General features: G+C 38.1%; 1 protein-coding gene across 6 annotated transcripts in view; it reads right to left on the bottom strand.

The window, feature by feature from the left end:
• The window catches only part of astn2 (astrotactin 2), a 295,092-nt gene that overhangs the window by 172,256 nt on the left and 100,657 nt on the right, over positions 1 to 22,179 (bottom strand). For all 6 annotated transcript variants that reach the window (XM_077496750.1, XM_077496751.1, XM_077496748.1 and 3 more), the window contains one exon: positions 12,058 to 12,245. In XM_077496750.1, coding sequence (XP_077352876.1) covers positions 12,058 to 12,243 — 186 coding nt within the window. In that variant the 5' untranslated portion in view covers positions 12,244 to 12,245. The remainder of the gene's footprint in view (positions 1 to 12,057; positions 12,246 to 22,179) is intronic.

The raw sequence follows: 22,179 nt of genomic DNA on the forward strand, positions 1-22,179 counted from the left end.
ACAACTTGTTTGTGTAAAACTCAAGTCAAGAAATGTGGATACATTTGGACCGCACTTGATTTAACAAATATTTGAATGATTGTGTCTTATATATTGTGAACAACTGGCTGACACAGATGCATTGTACAAATATTGGAAGGATACAGTTTCACAGAGAAACAAACTGAAAATGGGTCAGGTATTAAATGGTTGTTATTGCTGCAGCATCTATCCCTGAGGACCGTAAAAGCTTATCCCTCATTTCAGAACCCTGGAGTCACAATAGCGTGTTCAAGATTTTTTTTTTTTTTTTTTGGCTGAGCTGCCTCTTCACCATTTTTAAAGTGTACTAAAAACATAGTTGGGATTCAGTGTCTTATCTGCAATATTTGCAATGCCAAGTTGAGCAATTGTAGTCCAGCACAACTCGCTATCTATAGTCAAATTAAAGGGACACTTCCATAAGTTGCATGTACTGTAGGTGGGGAACACAAGGACAATACTTTCTGAATTCAAGGTGAAGAGAGCCAGATTTGATGAAAAGGCTACTCTCCTTGTTTACTTTGTTTACCAGTAAACCATATACCTATGTAACAATCGTCAGTGTGGCACCACGCCACTAGGTGGTGCTTCTTTATTTTTGTGTAGAAGTAAGAAAAAAAAAAAAAAAGTTTTATTTTTCCTTTTGGTGAGGAATGTTTTTTTTTGTTTTTGTTTTGTATGCCATGAACAGTACTTATAATGTGCGGTGGCGTCGGGCCCACACTTTTCTTTTCTTTTTGTTTCTTTAGAATAAATGTTTACTCGTGGATTTCAATTGCTCTCCTTTTTTTTTTTTTTGCTGTCCTGCTGTGCCATCCATGGCAACTCAGCCTCCGCGTATTACACTGTCTTGATTTTTGAAAGGGGGAGGAGGAAGAAGAGGAAGAGGGACTAAGAAGAAGAAGAAGAAGAAGAAGAAGAAGAAGAAGAAGAAGAAGAAGAAGAAGAAGAGGGAGAGGAGGAAGAGGAAGAAGAGGGAGAGGAGGAAGAGGAAGAAGAGGGAGAGGAGGAAGAGGGACTAAGAAGAAGAAGTAGTAGAAGAAGAAGAAGAAATAGAAGAAGAAGAAGAAGAACAAGAGGAAGAAGAGGGAGAGGAGGAAGAGGGACTAAGAAGAAGAAGTAGTAGAAGAAGAAGAAGAAGAACAAGAAGAAGAAGAAGAAGAAGAAGAAGAAGAGGGAGAGGAGGAAGAGGAAGAAGAGGAAGAGGAGGAAGAGGAGGAAGAGGAAGAAGATGAAGAGAAGATGAGGAGGGACTAAGAAGAAGAAGAAGAAGAAGAAGAAGATGAACATGAAGAAGAAGAAGAAGAAGAAGAAGAAGAAGAAGAGGAAGAAGAGGGAGAGGAGGAAGAGGGACTAAGAAGAAGAAGTAGTAGAAGAAGAAGAAGAAATAGAAGAAGAAGAAGAAGAAGAAGAGGGAGAGGAGGAAGAGGGACTAAGAAGAAGAAGTAGAAGAAGAAGTAGAAGAAGAAGAAGAAGAAGAAGAGGGAGAGAAGAGGAGGAGGGACTAAGAAGAAGAAGAAGAAGAAGAAGGAGGGAGAGGAGGAAGAGGAAGAAGAGGAAGAGGGAGAGGAGGAAGAGGGACTAAGAAGAAGAAGTAGAAGTAGAAGAAGTAGAAGAAGAAGAAGTAGAAGAAGTAGAAGAAGAAAAAGAAGAAGAAGAAGAAGTAGAAGAAGTAGAAGATGTAGAAGAAGAAGAAGAAGAAGAAGAAGAAGAAGAAGAAGAAGAAGAAGAAGAGGGAGAGGAGGAAGAGGAAGAAGAGGAAGAGAAGAGGAGGAGGGACTAAGAAGAAGAAGAAGGAGAAGAAGAAGAAGAAGAAGAAGAGGAAGAAGAGGGAGAGGAGGAAGAGGAATAGGAGGAATTGGAAGAAGAGGAAGAGAAGAGGAGGAGGGAAGAAGAAGAACAAAAAGAAAAAGAACAAGAAAAAGAAGCACAAAAAGAACCAGAAGAAGAAGCCGCAGAAGAAGAAGAAGAAATTTTATTTTTCAATAAAGAGGGCTTTGGTGAATGTGCACAGGAAACTAGCGGGTGTACCTCCAACAGGGTTAAGAACCGCTGCTCTATAAGGTGCCGCCAGTGTTCAATCAGAGAAATGTGTCTAAGTTATTGATATGTGCGTACCCCAATTACCACAACACAAATACATTTCATGTAACAGAAGGAATCAACACAATGTGCATCTTTACAGCCAGCACTGGTACACCTACTTCTACTGCATATACTTCAAGATGTCAACCTCTTTTATCATTCTAGCGAGTCGTCGAAAAGCGAGGGCGTCAAAACGATCTAATGATTTTGTAAACACAGTGGGAGAAAGTCAAGCACTGTGTCACCACTTAATAATATGTCCTTCCTTTCCAGAGTATAAACACGAGTTGCACTATTGAGTTTAGTACGCTCACTAGACCACATCTTCGTATGCCAAGTTATTAAGTTACTTTTGGCACTTCACTGTCCAGTTGGCCATGCTGGAGGTAAGGCAGGGGCTTCTCTCACTCTCTGCCCCCCCCTCGGGACTCGAGCCACTGCGACAGCGGCACAGTCCTTGAAGCCATATCAGCGCACCAAACCATGTGACGAGTGCCTTAACTCGGCAATCGCAGCAGCTGCGAATGGGAAAACGTGGGACGCGTGCCAGCGAGCCATCTGCAGGAAGTGCTTCCATCTAACGCCACCCCCCCCCCCCCCCCCCCGCCCCCCACCCCCGATTTTACCACTACTATCAGTAGAACCAGAATAACCAAACACATGAAGAATATTTTGACATATGCTCATGGTGTCATTCATGGTGCTCTGTAACAAGACGAGTGTCCTCCTTGTGGACTAATGAAGGAAATTAGGCTCTCATTGCTGCCCCAAGTGTACTGTTGTCCTCATATCAATGCTCAGTGGGAGGGAAAATACCTGCACTGTGAAATGGCACAGCTGCTGCATGGAAGGGCTGGCTCATTAGAATATAACTATTCCAAACAGAGACTAATTCTCATTCAAATTGAAGGTTATGCCCATCAAACCAAAATTAATGCCACGTTCCACAAATACAGCTGATATTTTGGCCCTGCGATAAAACGTGCGTTAGATTGCTATAATTTCAAAGCAGGTAGGAAGTCAGACATTGTGAAAGGGTCTGTTTCTTTTTAGGAAATTCTACTAAATTCTGACAGCAGGATAAGATACATTGTAAATTATGCAAGATAATCACCAAAAATATGGGGACAACGTCTGTAAAATTGAGATATTGTCAGATGAAAGCAAGGCTATTACCCAGACGCCTTTCCGAGAGGACAAATCGTCTTTTCCCCAAATAGCCACGGTGACTTCCAAGCTGAACCCAAAAGGCGGCGCTCCTGCAATGAGGCACATTCCGTGTCCCGGTGAATGAAAGGGCCACTGTAATGTCACACGTTGTATTGAAGAAAGGGGAGCACATTAAGTGTGACTTTGCATTAGAAGCTCAAAGAGGCCCCAAGAGGTGCTTTCATCAATTCATCATATTGGAGATCTTACAACTTTGAAAAGGACGCCTTGCAAAGAAATAAATGAAGTTGTAGAAGGAGCACTTTTTGGGAGGAATTTGTGAATAAAACTCTCTATATTTTCCATATAGGTCAGGGATCTTCAGATAAAATACAGAGGGGTCCAGTGAGAAAGTTTATTTATTTTTTTCTCTCAAAATGTTTTGATTTACATAGCCAACCTGTCAAACAAAATCAAAATGGCCCATTTTGTTTTCCTTTTTACAGCAACAAATAGGATGTTTGATATTGCAAGGGGGGGAAAAAAAACAGTCTATACATACTATAAATGTCATTATTTTAATTCCACTAAAGTATGGGGATGTCACGATAAGGGCAATATCGTGATATCGTGATATTAAAACTGCCACAATATCGTCGTCGTCATGTTCACAATATTTAAAAGGAACACGTTACTTTTTTAGCAGGTTGATTTCCATTTGTGCAGTTCTAGCACCCTCTAGTGGCTAGTTTTTTAGTGCAATTTAATTTTCATTAGGGATGTTTTGGCCTTCTATGTTTAAATCTATGCTAATTGTCAGATGAAGGGGAACCTAATTTGCTTGTGAAGCAATCAATGTGTGCTTGCATTACCAAGTAAGTGCCTCAATATTGTTATTAGAGATTGTAGGTGGTTTATATGCATTGCTGTTATGTACAAAAGCACAATATTGTGCTTTTTTTTTAGTATGAGCTCTTTTTTTTTTTTTTTACAATTTCGTGACCTTTTTTAAATATCGTAAGACGTTTTGTTGAATATTTTCCATTAAAATTGGAAGTTTAAAAATCGATTCAGCCGCCTATTGAATCGATTCGAGAATTGCGCGATGTAGTATCGCGATATATTGCCGAATCGATTTTTTTTTTCACACCCCTATTGTATACTATTTAATATCATCAAGTATTTTCAAGCATTTTGCCAATGTTTAACAATATATGTTTAACATCCATTCTCTCAACCGCTTATCCTCAACGAAGGTCGTGCAGGACATGCTGGGCCGTGTCTAAGGTTCATTTAACTAATTTGCTCCCAATAACGTGTTTTTTTTAATGTTGTAAGTGTCCCAAAGACGTATTTATATGTTTTTTTGTGTTTTTTATGCTAGAGCATACAGAAGGCTTTTATGCAGCCTCTCAACTGCAAAGAACGGTTGCAGAAATGGTAGTTATTACACAAACGGCCAGCAGGTGGCAGCAGAGCAAAGGAGATCAACCAGGGCCATCAAGAAAAAAAAGCTAAATTACTTACAATTTTGAATAGATTTGTGAAAACTGATGAAACTTAGCTCTCTTCTAATGCTAATTGCTGCAAAAAGGAAACAGAAACATACTTTTTTTTTTCCTGATGAAAGAAGAGACTTTAATCTTTCTTTTGATAGGTTCTATGCCTTTATAGCAATAGAACACAATATTCTGTGGACCTTGCAAAATCAGTCAAAATCCAGTAAAACAGCCGGGAGCGAACGGGATTGCGAAATGTGAAAATGGCTGGGAGTCAAAGAGTTAATTACATGCTCGAGGCCACCAAAAAATGGACGATGCGATGTAAATAGCCCCAGGGCCATAGTGTGGGACGCATCTGGTTCGTTTTTTTTTTATTCCCTATAGTCAGCCTTCACTTGTGCAGTAGGACAGCATTTGGGTAAAACAAACCATAAACAACACTGGTTGAACGATTTAGAAAGCATCTACTCACGCCTGCCAAGTATGTTGGCATATTGGCGCCAATAATCGCGAGTGGACTCACCGTGACCGAGAAATCGTTGAAAAGAAATCGTCGAGAGTTGTGCTAGCTAAGTGAAGGTGACTGCTTTTGGGGCCATCACTCAAGCAAAAAGCCTTCACTGCAAGCGGATGATTAAACCCAATAGCAATTTAACAAGTGCGAGTGAGATTGATGGCATAAACAATAGCGCATCATAGTCACGGAGCCTTTACGAGAGCCGCAAAAACTTTAATCGTAACTCATATAACGCTACTTAGGCAGTATAAATAATGAGCCCACCAGGCCATTAAAAGCAAAAATGCAATAGTTCCCATGCATATGTCAACCACAGAACACCACTGATAAATTCTCCAGTAATGACAATTGTAATGAAGTGATGGGAAAGTGAAGTGAAGGTTAAATACAATCCGTTGGTGGGAAAAAAAAACTCTCATAAGAAATAATGGGAAAACCAAAAATGTTTGTATTGATATTGCCAACATATTAAGCAGAATAATGTTACCCGGAGTGGTTGCCATAGCATATATGCAAATCAACTTTGTCCCATTTTTCTTTTCTTTACCTCTTTTTGTGACATTTATTGCAACATGACAGAATATTATTAACCTGTGGCGTGGTGCATTTAAAAGTTCGGAATATTATAAAAGTGCCCTGAATGCAACATGTTCGTCGTAAGCGTGTGACATGTATGCGATTCTGATGTCCATGAGCTAAAACTAAACAAACAACAAACACAAATTACACATTGTATTTTTAAATACAAGACATGGTTTGTTTTTAAAAATCACTAGCGCTAATGCTAAAGACAACAGGAAATGCAATTGACATGCTAAGAGGAAATTAGCATCAACTTTGGGAGTGATTCTTCAAATAAGCATTCACACACAAATGCTGCGAAAACTCACGTACAGGTAACAATACTCAAGGGCACAAATTATTCACAATCTTTAAAAAATTATTTATATTAATAATGTTTAATCGTAACTTTCTTATCTCATTATGTGTACTCCATGGATGCATGACACCACACTGCCCCTAAGAGGCCAACACATGTAGTATGTGTGTTTAAAAATTTCTTTAAAAAAACAACAACAATGTTTTAGTATATTCTTAATTTACTTTCTTACTAATGTATTTTCTTGTTGTCCTGTCAAGTTATAGTTAAAGTTGAGTTTTCAAATTTTCCTCAAAATTCAAGGATACTTTTTTTTTTTTTGTCATCATAACATGAATTGCAATCGCCAAGGTCCCACATGAGCCCAATAAGTCCTCAAGACTTGTGAAAACAAAGATAGAGCCATTGCATAAAGTGTAGAGACGCTTATTCACGAATGTGTGCAAAGACGCATGGCATCAACCGAATGCAGCAGAATGAAAATCCAAGCGCCTTGACTTTCACATTATATGTTGAAGTACATATATTGTACTTGAGAATAATAGCGTTTTAAAGAATAAAGTGCTCAACATGCAGGGATGAATGGGCTTGAGGCTACATTGATAGTTTTGAATAGTTGAGTTTTAGTATTTAAATAAATATTAAGTTTTGAAATCACTTAACTTATTCACTCCTTTGCTCTGCTGCCACCTGCTGGCCGTTTGTGTAATAACTACCATTTCTGCAACCGTTCTTTGCAGTTGAGAGACTGCTTCAAAGCCTTCTGTATGCTCTAGCATAAAAAACAACAACAACAAAAACATATAAATACGTCTTTGGGACACTTAGAACATTAAAAAAACGTATTTATACGTTATTGGGAGCAAATGAGTATCATTTCATTCATTGTGATTTCAGTCAAAAATAATTGATTATTATTTTCTTCTATAATCATCCAGCCGAAACCCAAATTTTTTCAGTACAAACCAAAAACAAAGGCACTGTTCCAATTCTTTTGGAGGGGAGTGAGGTAGTGTAGCAGTTCACTTTTTAATCCTGAAAAAATATTCATTAATTGTCAAAGCTAAAAGCTTATAATTTACATATTGAGCCTCTGACTCGATCCACTTAACCCCAGTGCCTCAAAATTAAAGCTTCCCTTGAACAAAGATCCTATTAACGTGCCATATTAGAACAATAAGCACAAATCACATGTCCAATAATTCTTCATCTAGAAGCTTTAATGTCATATTGAGGGAGAGGGGCCAGCGTGGACTTTTAATTAAACGTATGGTGCAATAAACTGCATGTGTACAGAGGTGACTGAAACAATTAAAGCTGGGAGCAATTAAAAAAGTAGCGCGCCGAACATTCATCTCTTCAGTCCGCCGATTCCACAGTTTTCCTCTTCCTCGATGACCGGACGGCCATACATCACCCGTGACTGTTTAATTATAAGGAGGCCATTCCAGCCGTGTAGGACGTGCTTGGCTGAGAATAGTCTCTCATTCTTACACAGTGCGCACGCACGCTCGAGAGTAAAACCCGTTTCTGTATGACCGAATAAAGGCCTATACAGCAAAATAAGACTGGCTAGACAAAATAAGAGTGACTAATAGAGGACCATAGCAACTGACAACATCATCATAAGGGACATAGCAACTTTATAGCATATACAAAAATAACGGTGATTAGACAACATATGACAGGAACATAGCAGATGCATAACTGACATCATCATCATCATCATAGCAACTGCATATCAACTAGAAACTAAATCCGACTACACAAAATAAGAGCGACGAATACAACAACATGGCGACTGCACAGCAGCTACAAAATAAGGGTGACTACACAAAATAAGAGTGATTAATATAGGACCATAGCGGCTGCATAGCAACAAACATCATCATCATAAGGGACATCACAACTGCATAGCATCTACAAAATAAGAGTGATTAGACAAAGTAGGAGTGACTAATTCGGGGCATAGCAATCATCATCCTCATCATCAAAATGAACATATCAACTGCATAACAATAAAAAATAAGAGTGACTAGTACAGGATCATAGCGACTGCATAGCAACTGACATCAATAAGAATGATTAGACTGAATAAGTAGGGGTGACTAATTCAGGGCATACAAACTGCATAGCAACGGATAACCATCATGATAAGGAACACACCAACACCATAACTACAAAATAAGAACGACTACACAAAAAAAAGACTAATACAGGACCGCCCCAACTGCATAGCAACTGACAACATCATCACAATAAGGTAACGGCATACAAACTACAAAATAAGAGTGACTCATACAGAACTTTAAACAATGACCCAACCTGAAACATAACAGCAGCGACGTTGTGATAAAAGGTCTGACACGTTTTTCACGTTCTGTCAATGCTTTCTAAAACATGGACGCCGGGAAGGTCGGAGCATGTTTGCGTCCACGGTACAAAAACAAGGCGTGAACGCAATGTAATTCATTTGATTCTGAAGCTACTTCTCCATTATGGTCCCGGCGACCAGAGCAGCCACATTTCAAGCCAACGAGGATAAAAATTTAGTTTGTAGAATTTAGCTCCACAGAAAGGTAATAGGTCCAGAAAGGGAATTATAGTTATCACAAAGTGAAATGTATTCACACTATGTAATAGGTTTTGTATTTAATTAGGTTTAAATAAATAAATAATAAAAAAAAATCCAAATTCAGCCTGTAGCATTGAGCTTCACATAGGTAATAAGTTGATAAGAGTTTTTTTTCCCCCTAAAAAAAACAAATATATTCAACATTTAATTAAAAGTAATAATTAAATAGAGTGCCACGGGGAAAAAATGGGACGGCTGTTCTTTTTTTTTTTTTTTTTTTTTTTTTTTTTTTGTGGGTAGTTTGTGTAAAGTACTGGTAGATCCTTAAAAACAAACAAAAAAAAAACAAAAAACAACCTCATGTTTTGTAATGTAGCAAAGGAAATATTCTTTTATTGCATCTCTTTGGGCAATATACAACCTGCCCTCCCAGTGAACTCAAAGCCACCCACACACAGCTGCCTAATATAAAATAAAAATAAAATAAAATTCTATTAAATATTGACGGAACTTTATTTATCTGTTTGGGCAAATTCTCTCTGTTTCATCAAAGTAAAGGTTTCACCTTAGGAATTGAGGGTGAGTTGAATTCCCCTGATCAAAAGTGCAGGTCTGACTTCCTTCCAGAAGTGACCTGATTGCTTTTGATGTTAATAATCCCACAAATTGCATTACTCGTCATTCTCTGTCGGCACGTGAAATGACTCAAATTTTATAAATCATCAAATAACAAATGACATGTGGTACAGAATGTGAATCTGTCAATTCTGTAACATCACTGTGATGTTCAGCGTATCCTTCAAATTAGGACGCCAGTTCAGACAAAAAAAATAAACAACATTGTACAACTGATGATTTACTGTTATGAATTGTTTACTGGCATGCTGGAAATTCTGTTGGGATTAACAACGGTTCCCAAAGACAATCTTTCAAATCTTGGAGAAAGTCTTCTCTGAAAAGTCAAAGCTTGGAAAACTGCAAAGGAGGAGGACTGATTCAATTTTTCTCCCCCATTTATACACCCTGGACAAAAAAAAAATCAACCTCTACCATGACTAATTAAATCGAGTGTGACTCTGTGGTGACCCCTGACGGCACAAGCCAAAGGTCACAACAACATAATACAAGTTTGGTAATGAGTACCAAGGATGCTATTAGGGGTGTTAAAAAAATCGATTCGGTGATATATCGCGATACTACATCGCGCAATTCTCGAATCGATTCCCCCCCCCAAAAAAATCGATTATTGTTTTTTTTTTTAAGAGCTCAGAATTGTTCATTCGGTAGTCTTACCGATTCAACGTCTTATCATCATTGCCTTTTTTTTTTTTTTTTTTTGTGTGTGTGAATCGATTTTTAAACTTCCATTTTTAATGGAAAAATATTCAACAAAACGTCTGACTTCGGGTTAGGATTCACACTTTGAGCATGGAAGAATGTTATATGAACGGAACATTAAGCCTTAATATTTTATTTTAATGCTGTTCAAACATGAAACAGATTACAACCTCTATAAGACTGAAATTTCAGATAAATAAATAATACATTTTCATATAAATCTTACACTCTACAAGCTTACTGATTAGTATTTTCTAAATTTGAATGAAAAAAAAATCGCAACAATCGACTTATAAATTCGTATCGGGATTAATCGGTATCGAATCGAATCGTGACCTGTGAATCGTGATACGAATCGAATCGTCAGGTACTAGGCAATTCACACCCCTAGATGCTATACTATGTTAGCTTGCTAGCTGCCACACAGCGCGTCAGAAGGAATTTTCAAATCCTCCATCATCCCGAAATCACCAGCGTCCATAAGAACAACATTCATTCATATTTGTTTTCAAACATGCTACAATAAGCACAGCTAAATAATACTTCATATTCATTATAGTTAGTGTGATCGGTGCAACAGGATTTAAGGCACTGAAGAAATAGAAATGAGTGATTCAAAATCCCAGCCCACTAAAGAGCTTTAAAGAGTTGGACTGTTCCAGAGTGTCGGAATTCCAATGCAGGAATAGGAGCTGAAACCCATTGAAGACTAACACAGAGGCAGTCGGAATAGTAAAGTGTGTCTGTTTGGCCGAGCAGCCCGAAGGTGTCCTCTGGCGATTCGAGTGAACATCATTATGTCTGCTACTGTCAGTTCAGGGCCAGACTGCAGTGTGAGGACTCTATTTTTCCAGACATTCAACTGTCAGTCATGCAATTTCTCTCCAACTCTCCTCCTTCACTCCCACCTTCCTCCTGTTCCTCGCACTTTGTCCCGCCCCCACGTCGCGCTACAGGGCCGGCCTGAACACGGGATAAAGCGACGCGACGGCATAGCGTGCCATCAGGTAGCAGGTTGTGACAATTTGATTTGTGCTCGAGTTGACATTTCGGTGGCTGAAAAGGGTTTAGACATTACCGTTTATTGGAATAATCAATGTTTTCATGGTTTATAATAAAATATGAAAGTCAGAGTAATATTTCAAGCTGAAAGGATTTGATATGATGATGATTTTTTTTTTTTTTTTTCTCGGATAGTTCTGGCTCATTGTGTGTGTTTTTTTTGTTTGTCTTTCTTTTTTTCTTTTTTTTGCGACGGTGGGCGGATCCACAACATTAGTTGCACCAAAAGTCACTCAACCAAAAAAAAAATAAAAAATCCTTTGTCATTTCATGTACCGTATTTTCCGCACTATAAGGCGCACCTTCAATGAATGACATATTTTAAAACTTTTTCCATATATAAGGCGCTACAGTAATGGCTGGGGTTACGTTATGCATCCATTAGATGGTGCTGCACAAAAGGGAATGTCAACAAAACAGTCAGATATGGCAGTCAAACTTTATTCATAGATTACAAACCTGCTTTCTGACAACTCCATTCACTCCCAAAATGAATAAACAGCCGTTTTATTATTTTCTCTGAGGTAAAGTAGTAGTATGAGCTAGCGATCCAAGATGGCGGAACCTTCTGCGCATGCGCGTCACCGATCGCGCAGGGTCACCGATAGTGTCTTGACAGCGAGACCTGTGGCGGCTCAATATTGATCCATATATGAGGCGCACTGGATTATAAGGCGCATGGTCAGCTTTTGAAAAAATTGAAGGCTTTTAGGTGCGCCTTATAGTGCGGAAAATACGGTACAAAGTGTAACTTTTCAAAATATCAAAATATCCAGGTAAGAAATGTTAACATGCTCTGTAGTTGTAAAACCAGATAGCATTGAGATTTTTTTTTTTTTTTTTTTTTTTTTTTTACAGATTCATTTTTGTGTGTTACTTCCTATTCAACTACGGTATAGGGAATAATATGCATCTTTTTCCTACTTACCATAACCGAGATGTGCAGCAGATGCATGTGTTCGTGCATGACGTGCACTGGCTCCCGCGCCGAGGCCTGCGTAGTCTGGGCCACCGCCTCCGACTCCGTCATGGACACATGGAAGTAAAGTGTCCCGTTCTCCAGCCACTGCTGCTTCCAGTGCACCTGGGAAATGTCTTGGCCCGTCCCTGACATCTCTGCAAAAACAAAAACGAAAAGGGAGGCATTTAGAAATTGACATTTAACTGGACTCATTAGAGGGTAGCTTAGTGATGTGACGTGGTCTTTCCCAACGCTACGTTCAAACTCAGAACATCAACATGTCAGCCGAAGAACCTTTGAATAAGCTGATTAGAACAGTCATAAAACTGGTTGAGGAGGAATTATCGTCAAACGTCACCATGCGCCAAATCTGCATGGTGATAAAGATGCCGTATAGTCGCTATTAGTCAGAGTTTTGTCTGGGTTTGAGTAAATCAAAAAGTGGTTCAAATATAAAAATATGAATCACATTTCTCTTCACATCGTATCTGATGTTCTTGGGAGGAAAAATATCCCCTAATAGGATGACAATAGCCATATCAGGCTCCATTAATTGCCTGTCTGCCGCAGTGTTGTCGTCCTATCTGCATTAATCACTGCACAATTGAAGATTGTATAAAAATTAATTAGCATTGGGCCGGCGTTTTTACGCAGATATCAGAAAAGGACTGGAACCTTTCAAGAATATTGGTCGGGAAAAGAAGTGTCCATGGGGAAAAAAAAAATATCTTGCAGTGATATGAGGGCGTATTGACAAATCTCTCAACAAAACATTTAATTTGAGGTTGTTGCAAAGTGGATTTTGGCTCGCTTAGGAATAAGCGTTGACGTAACTGTCGCTATTGAACTTGGTATGGTGGACCTGCCTAATTTATGATGCCACATATGTCATTATAATGAATGTGGCATCTGTACTGTTGAACTTTGTCTCACACCCAGAATCCATGTTCACTAATTAGTCCGGAATCTACTCAAATGTTTTACTAAATTGTACTTTTGCCGAAAAACGTATTTGAGTCACCATCGTGCACGCTTATTTTTCAGTGGTTGTTTTTTTTGTTTTTTGTTTTTTAACCTTATCATCTGAGGGAAAATTGTCAACATTATTTAAGATAAGGAATGCTCTCATTAAATTATTCGTTCTGATGTTTGGCTTTTAGTTTAGCCTTTTTTTGATGTGGACATGAAAGCTCGCCTCAAGACTTCAGTGTGAGGTATGACTGTGTGATTTGTTGATAATATATTTTTACCCTAAACACAAAGGGAAAGTAAAAAAAAATAAAAATACTTAGTTGAGCCACTGTCAACTTTCTATATTCACAGTTCTCTATGAGCTAGAACTAAGAGGTTATGATGAGATATATGAAACATTCCCCTTCTAGACCTGTCGAATACAGAAAGCTAGCAGTGTCTTCTTCTGGAGCCAAACACACAGTGAGTCTCCAAAATGTCCCACTTCTGGGGTAAAGTTACTTTTGTTCCACTTCAGCTAGATCAGTGGTGTCTAAACTACGGCCCGGGGGCCCTTTGCGGCCCGCCGTCCATTTTTCAGTGGCCCGCGACATACGCTAAAAATGGCATTTGACTCGGTTCAAATAAAATAAAAACAAAAATGTTTGGAGATGGTCAAAGTAAGAAGGGAGGGTATCGAAAAACACAGGTGCTATTAAAGGTTATTTTAGTTAACTAAAACTAACGAAGAAATTAAAATTAAAAAAACAATTTTGTTAACGAAATAAAATAAAAACGAAGATGCTTTTTAAAAAAGAAAACTAACTGAAACTACATTTTATGTTTACAAAAGTATCTAAACTAAAACTAACCATAATTATAGCAAAAATGTCCTTCGTTTTAGTCTTTGGTAATTAATTTAATGCATGAGTCTTTGGGGATGATTTTAAATGTGATTTTTAGTAGATTTATTTTGATATAAACTGGAATAATGACGCCGCGCCCATCGTGTTTTTTTAATTATTGCGCACAAGTAATACACATTAAAAAACTAAAACTAAAACTAAAACTAACACTGAAACTAATTAACTAACCTAAAACTAAGCATTTATTAAAGAACTAAAACTAATTAAAAAAAACTATCAGAACCACCCCGAAAACTAATTAAAACTAACTAAATTTAAAATAAATCAAAACTCAAAACAAAATCAAAAGTAAAATGAAAAATTCCAAAACTATAATAATAACCCTATTGCCATATTACAAATAAATTGGTTTATATACTGTAGCATTTTTCTAAATATGCAAAAGCAGAAATACGTTATTTGTACAACTTTTAGGACGAAACACAATTTCTCTTCATAGCATTATGTGGCCCTTGCGTCCTTCTGATTTTCTGTATGTGGCCCTCAAATCAAAAAGTTTGGACACCCCTGAGCTAGATCGTAACTTATTGAATCGTATGGTCAGAACATGGCAAAGACACAACTAACTCACTTGAGTCTCAAGATTTCTAAAAAAGGACAAAGGATGTAAAGGAGTAGCAGCAAGAAAAGAAGCACCTTCGCTGGGAGACGACGAGTTGAGGTGGTGCGTGATGCGGTATTTTGTCATGCGGGTGACAAGGGAGCAGGCATCTGTGACATCCATCAGCGGGGCAGGTGGCAAATGACAAATGTCGCCGAATGCGGCCGGTTATTAACCTACTGACTCCGGGCTACGGCGTCAGGGGAGGCTAAGCCGAGCTCTGCCTTGAGGTGCAGGCCGGGTGCATGGTGGGAGTCGGTCGCGTCAGAAAATGAGCGAGCCGATCTATTACAATCAGAAGGATAGCAGTCAATTGTGTGGATTAATGATGTCTTGAAGAAATTGAGGTAAAATATGAATAATAATAATTAGGGGTGTGAATTGCCTAGTACCTGACGATCCGATTCGTATCACGATTCACAGGTCACGATTCGATTCGATACCGATTAATCCCGATACGAATTTATAAGTCGATTGTTGTGATTTTTTCCAGTCAAATTTAGAAAATACTAATCAGTAAACTTGTAGAGTGCAAGATTTGTATGAAAATGTATTATTTTTTTGAAACTTCAGTCTAATACAGGTTGTAATCCGTTTCATGTTTGAACAGCATTAAAATAAAATATTAAGGCTTAATGTTCCGTTCATATAACATTCTTCCATGCTCAAGGTGTGAACCCTAACGCGAAGTAAGACGTTTTGTTGAATATTTTTCCATTAAAAATGGAAGTTTAAAAATCGATTCAGCCGCCTATTGAATCGATTCGAGAATTGCACGATGCAGTATCGCGATATATGGCCGAATCGATTTTTTTAACACTCCTAATAATAATAATAATAAATGGCAGCAGTGTTCTGCTTACCACAACACTGGCATGGAAACCGGAGTTCAAACTACTCAGACATGTTGCCGTGTCTGTGCTATAGTTTGCCGTGATGTATAAAATACTTGCGTAACAGCAACAATTGCAAAAGGAAAAGAGAGGGGGGAGCTATCCCCCATTTTGGGTTCGGGTGAATTTTCAGCGGTATGTAAAAAATACAGACAGACGTCATATATATTCCAAGTAGTGCTGCCAACTGTAAAATATGTGCCTGATGAATGCAGAAAATTCACGGCTCGTCTTAACCGCCATTCCTTATCAGTGCCAGTGAGACAAAATAGATGAAATGTTGGCTTTTACAAGTACCGTTACATGGGTTTTATACCATGTCATCTCTGATATTATCTCGGAGGCAGAAAATATCCGGGTCCACTCCATAACCTTCTTTCCATTTCTGTGCCGTTTATACAGAGGAGCAACACAGAAAAACATTGAACATTTTATAGGTGGTGTAAATCGGGCTTGTGATACTAGCTCCCTTCTCCTCAACGCTCCAATCCGTGCTAATACTGCACAATGAAACGGCTTGCTTTTTACAGGCATTGAGAAGTGAGATTTCCTAACAGGTGCACTCCCTGTCTCCGGGTAGATGTTACACCCTCTGTTCTGTGTCCATTATTAGAAGAGTGACACCTGAAAAACAGTTGGAAAATGGTGGCTTTTACACGGAGTTTGAATGGGCTTGTGATCTCCAAAGGCGGAAAATAATCAGGTCATTTTTAGCCTCCACCTACCTTTCCTTCTTTGAAATTATAGTTTTAATTATAAATTTTGTAACTTGTAATAGCTCCAAAAACAGAAAAATTATCTTTATATTTCTTATGCGTTAAATAAAAATTTCCATGACGGAAATTTTAGCATTAAATCACCTTTCATTCCCTGTAATGTTCAAAAGGTGCAATTTCTACCACCGTAATAAACCTGCTAGACCTTCCGCGCTTTTGCTGACTACAGCGTATGATAAAATTCTGTGGCGTGTGAAGACTTTAAAACCCAAAACCCCCCACCGGAAAAGCTGATTCTTTTTCCGCACCCAGCCCACATTAAAATAAGCATTTTATGCCAGTGAGATGTACCTGTGCCTTATAACTTTAACAACTCTTGTCAAACCCGCGGCTGGCTTTAAATAACTTGTCACTTGGATCCAAATTAAAAATAATTTGCTTGTGAAAAAAAAAAGAAAAAAAGAAAAAATAAAGCTAAGTTTTGCAGGAGATTCAAATGTAACCAATCCAGTGAGCCAAATCTCTAGCTGTGCATTATCTACTCTATGTTTATAAATGGAGATGGCTGAAGTTCACTAAGAGTGACATTTAAAGATAAAAATAGGTGTGTGCAAGTGTGTCCTTGTATTTTTGAGTCCTGTCACTGGGCTCCAAGCCAGACATCACCGGGATAAAAAGTGTGCATGGCCTCGAGGTCTGCTTGTAATTCATTAGCAGGACCATTATTAACGTGTATGTGTGCATCCCCTCCGTGTGTGTGTGCGTGCGTAAACCAGACCGGGTCCAAGGACAAGCCGCAGGAATCCATTAGTGAACCTTTCTTGGAATACTTGGTTGGCATGTCGATCATTGATAATTCATGGATTGTCAGGGGATTAAATCTGATGAGTTGAAGCGTGGATCAGCATGCATGCTTAAAAGTCAGGAGATGTGGGTTTGAATCTCCAGGACCTTATTTGACAAGTGGTATAGAAAACTCACGCATTGATGCAAATCAACTGAAAATATTCGTAGACTTTAACTCATTCACTGCCATTGACGGAAAAAGACGTCAAATGATGCTTTTTTTTTTGCTGGTCTGGCAATGAATGTGTTAAACAGATCTGATTGGTTCAATCGAATCTGTAGATAATTTGTATTTCATGCAAAATCAGAGAAGTATAATTATGCCCAAATTTGGGGTATTTGCCCGAACTATAAAGTAAATAAGTTAGATTGAATAGATGGGTTCATCTTCTGATCGGGAGCGTTTTTGCATTCTGTTTTTCATAAATAATACAAGTAATCAATCAGAATACTGTGCTCATTACTGAATGCATCTTCGCAGCCAGTGTATGAAAGCAAATATTGATCAGCAATGTAGTCCAGCGTACTTCTGCGTCGCCAAACACACGGCTGAGCCCCTGAACAGATTTCATGACCCCCAAAGATCATGAAAAAAAAAACAAATGCCTCAAAAAACTGTTTGTGATTGCCGCTTTCAAACTCCAAGCTTCCATCAGCATGCCAAAATGGTCTGTATCCTTCTTCACCTCTTAATATGATATAATGTTGACCTTCGGCTGTCTGCGTGATCCAGTAAAAACACATTACAGCAGTTGGGCAGTCGGTGAGGGGCGAGTCAGCATGAATCAACCGAATTGGCCAGTGAGAGTGATAGTTTTAGTTAGGGCTGGGCGATATGGCCGAAAAATAAAATCTCGATTTTTGCAGGCATTCAGGAAGATTACGATTTTAATCGATTTTAACCTAATAAATCCAACAAACGTTTACTTAAAGGTTTCATTTATTCAAAAATAATTCCTGTGCAAAATGTTCAGACACCAGTAACGTATACTGATTCTAGATCAGTTTTAACACAAAATTACATCACATAAAAGCATTTGGATTTAACTGAACATAAGAACAACAGCTTTTAATCATCCAGAAGACAAAATCCGCTTTCACGATTTAGCAAATTTTCAACTATTTGATTTTTTAAAATGACGATGTATCGAATTAATTCGATTTATTGCCCAGCCCTAGTTTTAGTTATAGCAATATGATGTTTCGCCCTCACGGGGGTGCTGGACTTACTGCAGCCTCTGGAATGTGCTAGAGGAAAGGCGGTTAATTCTTGGGAGAATGTAGTCTAGACAAGATTTGATTCCATCATTCCACCAAAAGTGTGTGCATTCCATGAAGGTGCCTAAGTGACACATTTGAGTCTACTGGAGCATCTGCACAGCCTTAATATGGCCCTGAGAGCACCCTTAACTAAATAAAATATCAAAAATAACTAACAACCTTGTAACATAAATAATAACATAAAAATAGCAACAGTTTACACATTATTAATGTGTCACTGTTCTGATCTTAGAATATTTTTTAAACTCTTCAAAATAAAACGTCCAGCGGTTTGAGTCCAAAAATTCTGCTTAATCGTGAACAGCTTTGTGTGTGGGTGCACAGCTCCTCCTACATGCCCCAAAATACCACAACACAGATGGCACCATTAAAAAAAACAACAACAACAACAACAAAAAAACACAAAGACAAAAGAATAAATGTGATGCATCTTTCCTGCATTTACACAAAGGACTTTAAAAAGTGGGTATGGGCAACAATATCTGGCTGAACACTTATACTGTACTCAAATTCCTATCCTGCTAGCATGTTAGCCTTTCATTTGCCTTAAAACTATTTTAATTACGCGTGTATGATTTTATTAATTTTCCAAGAAATTAAGTAAGCACTTCCTGTAAAGTTGCCATGTTAGTATAAAATGTTAGCATGTTTGCATTTTTTTTCTAATTTTAAATAAGGTAAGATATTAAATCTTAAATGAGCTGCCTGTGTTCTTTCCATACTGAAGTTGCCATCTTGTGATATATTTATATTTGATTGAATTGTATGAGAAAATGTATGCCTGCATTAAAGTGACAAGCACATAATTGTTTTCCTCATCACTGTTGGGAAAAAAAACTTCCATTTTACTCTGAACTTAAAAAGACTTTTAAAAGTAAAGAATAAAGAGTGCGGTAAGATGCAGTGAGGGATTATGAGATCAGCTTTTCAAATTTGAGCGATGCTGACAAAATGTGTTTGACTCAGGAATATCTCCCGTGCCCACACTGAGGACTTAGCAGCACTAAGAAGGCTTTATCAAGGATTGTGTCCAAGCTTTTTACATCTATTCCTTACTCGCTTTGTTTTAAAGGACAATGGAAGCAGTTGCTGCACGTGTTTTTGGCTCTGCTGTTTGAAAAATGAGTTAGCACATGTATTTATTTATTTTATTTTATTTTATTTATATCAAACTGTTATAAAGTTGGTATTTGGATATGTTATACTAATTGCTGCCATAGGCCCAGTCTTACTAGCTTGAACTAGCGTACAATGTAAAACCCGAATAGATTTGCCGTAGTATGCACTATGAACCTTTTACAGTAAATGTCCAACATATAATATTTAAGTACCCGGAAACCCTTCAACAACTAGTCCTTCTCTGAAAACATTTTTTTTTTCCTAAAATAAAATTATGCACCCAAAAAAGGTTATTAGCATGCTAACATTTAGCATAGCAAAAGTTTCCATTATTTTTGGAGCCAAAAGTTAAAGTTGTTATACAAGATATAGCAATCCCATGAACAAAAAAATTATACTGTAAATACATTATTGATATTCATACAGTAGCTGATATAATGTTCTTCAGACCCTAATTCTGTTGAGTGAATTAACAAGTAATGATTAATCACCAATGCTCATTAACATTTAAATTGGCTTTTTTACGTTTATTTAAGTAAGTTGTATTTCCTAAACTTTACCGTTTTTATCATGGTAAATCTACCAAAATGAATATTAGCAAGCATGACACCAGGGCACAAGTATTGGGTTGATACCCAGCCTTATTTCATGGGATCAGTACTTGCGATTGTTGTGTGCTGGAGTCGGATTCCAAAGCACAGACACAAATAAGGTTTTAACTATTTACTCACATAACTTGACTAAACGAAAAACAACGAGAATGCATCGAGAATCACGAGACGCCATGCCCCCTTGGGCTGCGGAGACGCACAGAGGAACAGTGAGTAATAATCCGGCAACGCACCCATTTCTCAGACAGCTTATATAGACAGTGAATCGATCTCATTGGCTGTGGCCAGGCATGCGGGTACCAGTACTGACATGGAATTATCCGATTGGCCGCCGACCCCGTAACATGATTAAAGATTCCTGACATCACATAACATCACATAGCAACATAGATTGTCCTTGACATCACATAGCATTAAAGATTCTTGACATCACATAGTCCAGACATCATATAACATCACATAGCCTAAAACTAGTTGAAACTAGATGATGGTTATATTAGTACAAAACAGACACTTGACCTCAAACTTAACAGGTCATGAACTCAAACTTAACCCAGGTGTGACCCCAGACATGAGACAAGACCCAAACATTACTCCTGCATGACCCGAGTCATGACACGATTGCCGTTAATTTCATGCAATTTTAAGGATAAGTGCTAAAATTAGTTGTTACTGTTTTTTTGGAGGAGCATTTTATGTCTCAAAACTACCAGTGATATCAATACTTGGTATAAGTATCTGTTACGACTGAAGACTTGAGAAATCCTTCTGTATATCGGTATGAAAAAAAAGTGGTATTGAACATCTATATTAATATTTTTACATTTTACATATTTTTTTTTCTTCATTTTTTTTTCTTTCGAGGGTAAACTATTTGAGCGTGAATCAATAGTTCCTCTGGTTATTGCAGGCATGTTGCCAGTTCAATTACCGGTAATTCGAAATTAATTTGACAATTGATGAATTCTTAACCCTTTGACTGCCAAACGTTATCCAAAAAACAACCCAGCCAGCTGATGTCGGAGCATTTTCACTCATCTTTCAAGGCAAACAAAATATTGTGCGCTACGACTACATAAACTTACAAAAAAAGTATGTTTCTACCTTATTCCATTCTTTAGTAATCACCATTTGAAAATAGGTCATTTGAGTGACATTGAGCGAAAATGGCAAAAAAAAAAAAAAAAAAGGGAAAAGAAGCTTTTTGTGATGATACATTTTTTTTTTTGCACAACAAGCGACTTTGACGCTATTATATTTTGTTTAGGGACACTGTGAATTAGATTGAAAGTGACAAAGACTTTGATCGTTCATGTCATCGTTGAAAACGTTCTATTCCATCAGATTTGTCAGGTTTCATTGTAATTTTCATACGCAGTCAGCCCATTGAAAACTTATACAATGCTGCCATCTGCTGGCCATAGTTAGTGAGTGTTTTTGATTCCACAACTCATTGACCAGGCAGCGCTCCACTTAGACGTTGCACTGCCCATTGAGAAAAAAACAACAACATAGTAAACGTCAATTAACGTTTATGGCCGCATCCATTAGGATTTTAGCATACGTCATTAAACGTTTTTGGCGGTCAAAGAGTTAATCAATTCATGAATTACTATGCCTATCCCTACATCATACAGAAAAAAAAAAAAAAGAAAAAAAAAAGAGAAATCCTCTGGCAACTCTTGACATGTTGCAATTTGAAACGAAGGTCAGTTTTCATTAAACCTAGTGGAGTGGAGTTGCTAAAGTCTTTTATTTCACATTGACCTTCGTAAGTGCCCTTCTCCTGGTCTCACAGATGTGGAGGCTTTCAAATGTAGACCCTTTACCAGACATTCTCTCGGGATCAAATCAGAGATCAGTGGGGATTGTCGGGCATAATCAGAGGGCATGTTGAAAAATTGTCAAGATTGAGGTGGCGCCGCCGCTTCGAGTGTTCTGATGGACAGTCGGCACGGGTTCCCGATGAGACTAATCGCTGTGGTTTGCATGTGTGCGTGGGCACTACTCTGCCCGCCCACACACGCACACCAACTCTGGTTCCCAGCAGACTGGTGGAGCTCCTCCACGTAAAAGGTGATCATAGCACTGACACGCTTGCTGATTGTTCAAGGCCGACAGCTCCGTGACAGTTTGTCAGCTCGG

Source organism: Festucalex cinctus, chromosome 15 (assembly GCF_051991245.1).
Source record: "Festucalex cinctus isolate MCC-2025b chromosome 15, RoL_Fcin_1.0, whole genome shotgun sequence".
NCBI lineage: Eukaryota > Metazoa > Chordata > Actinopteri > Syngnathiformes > Syngnathidae > Festucalex > Festucalex cinctus.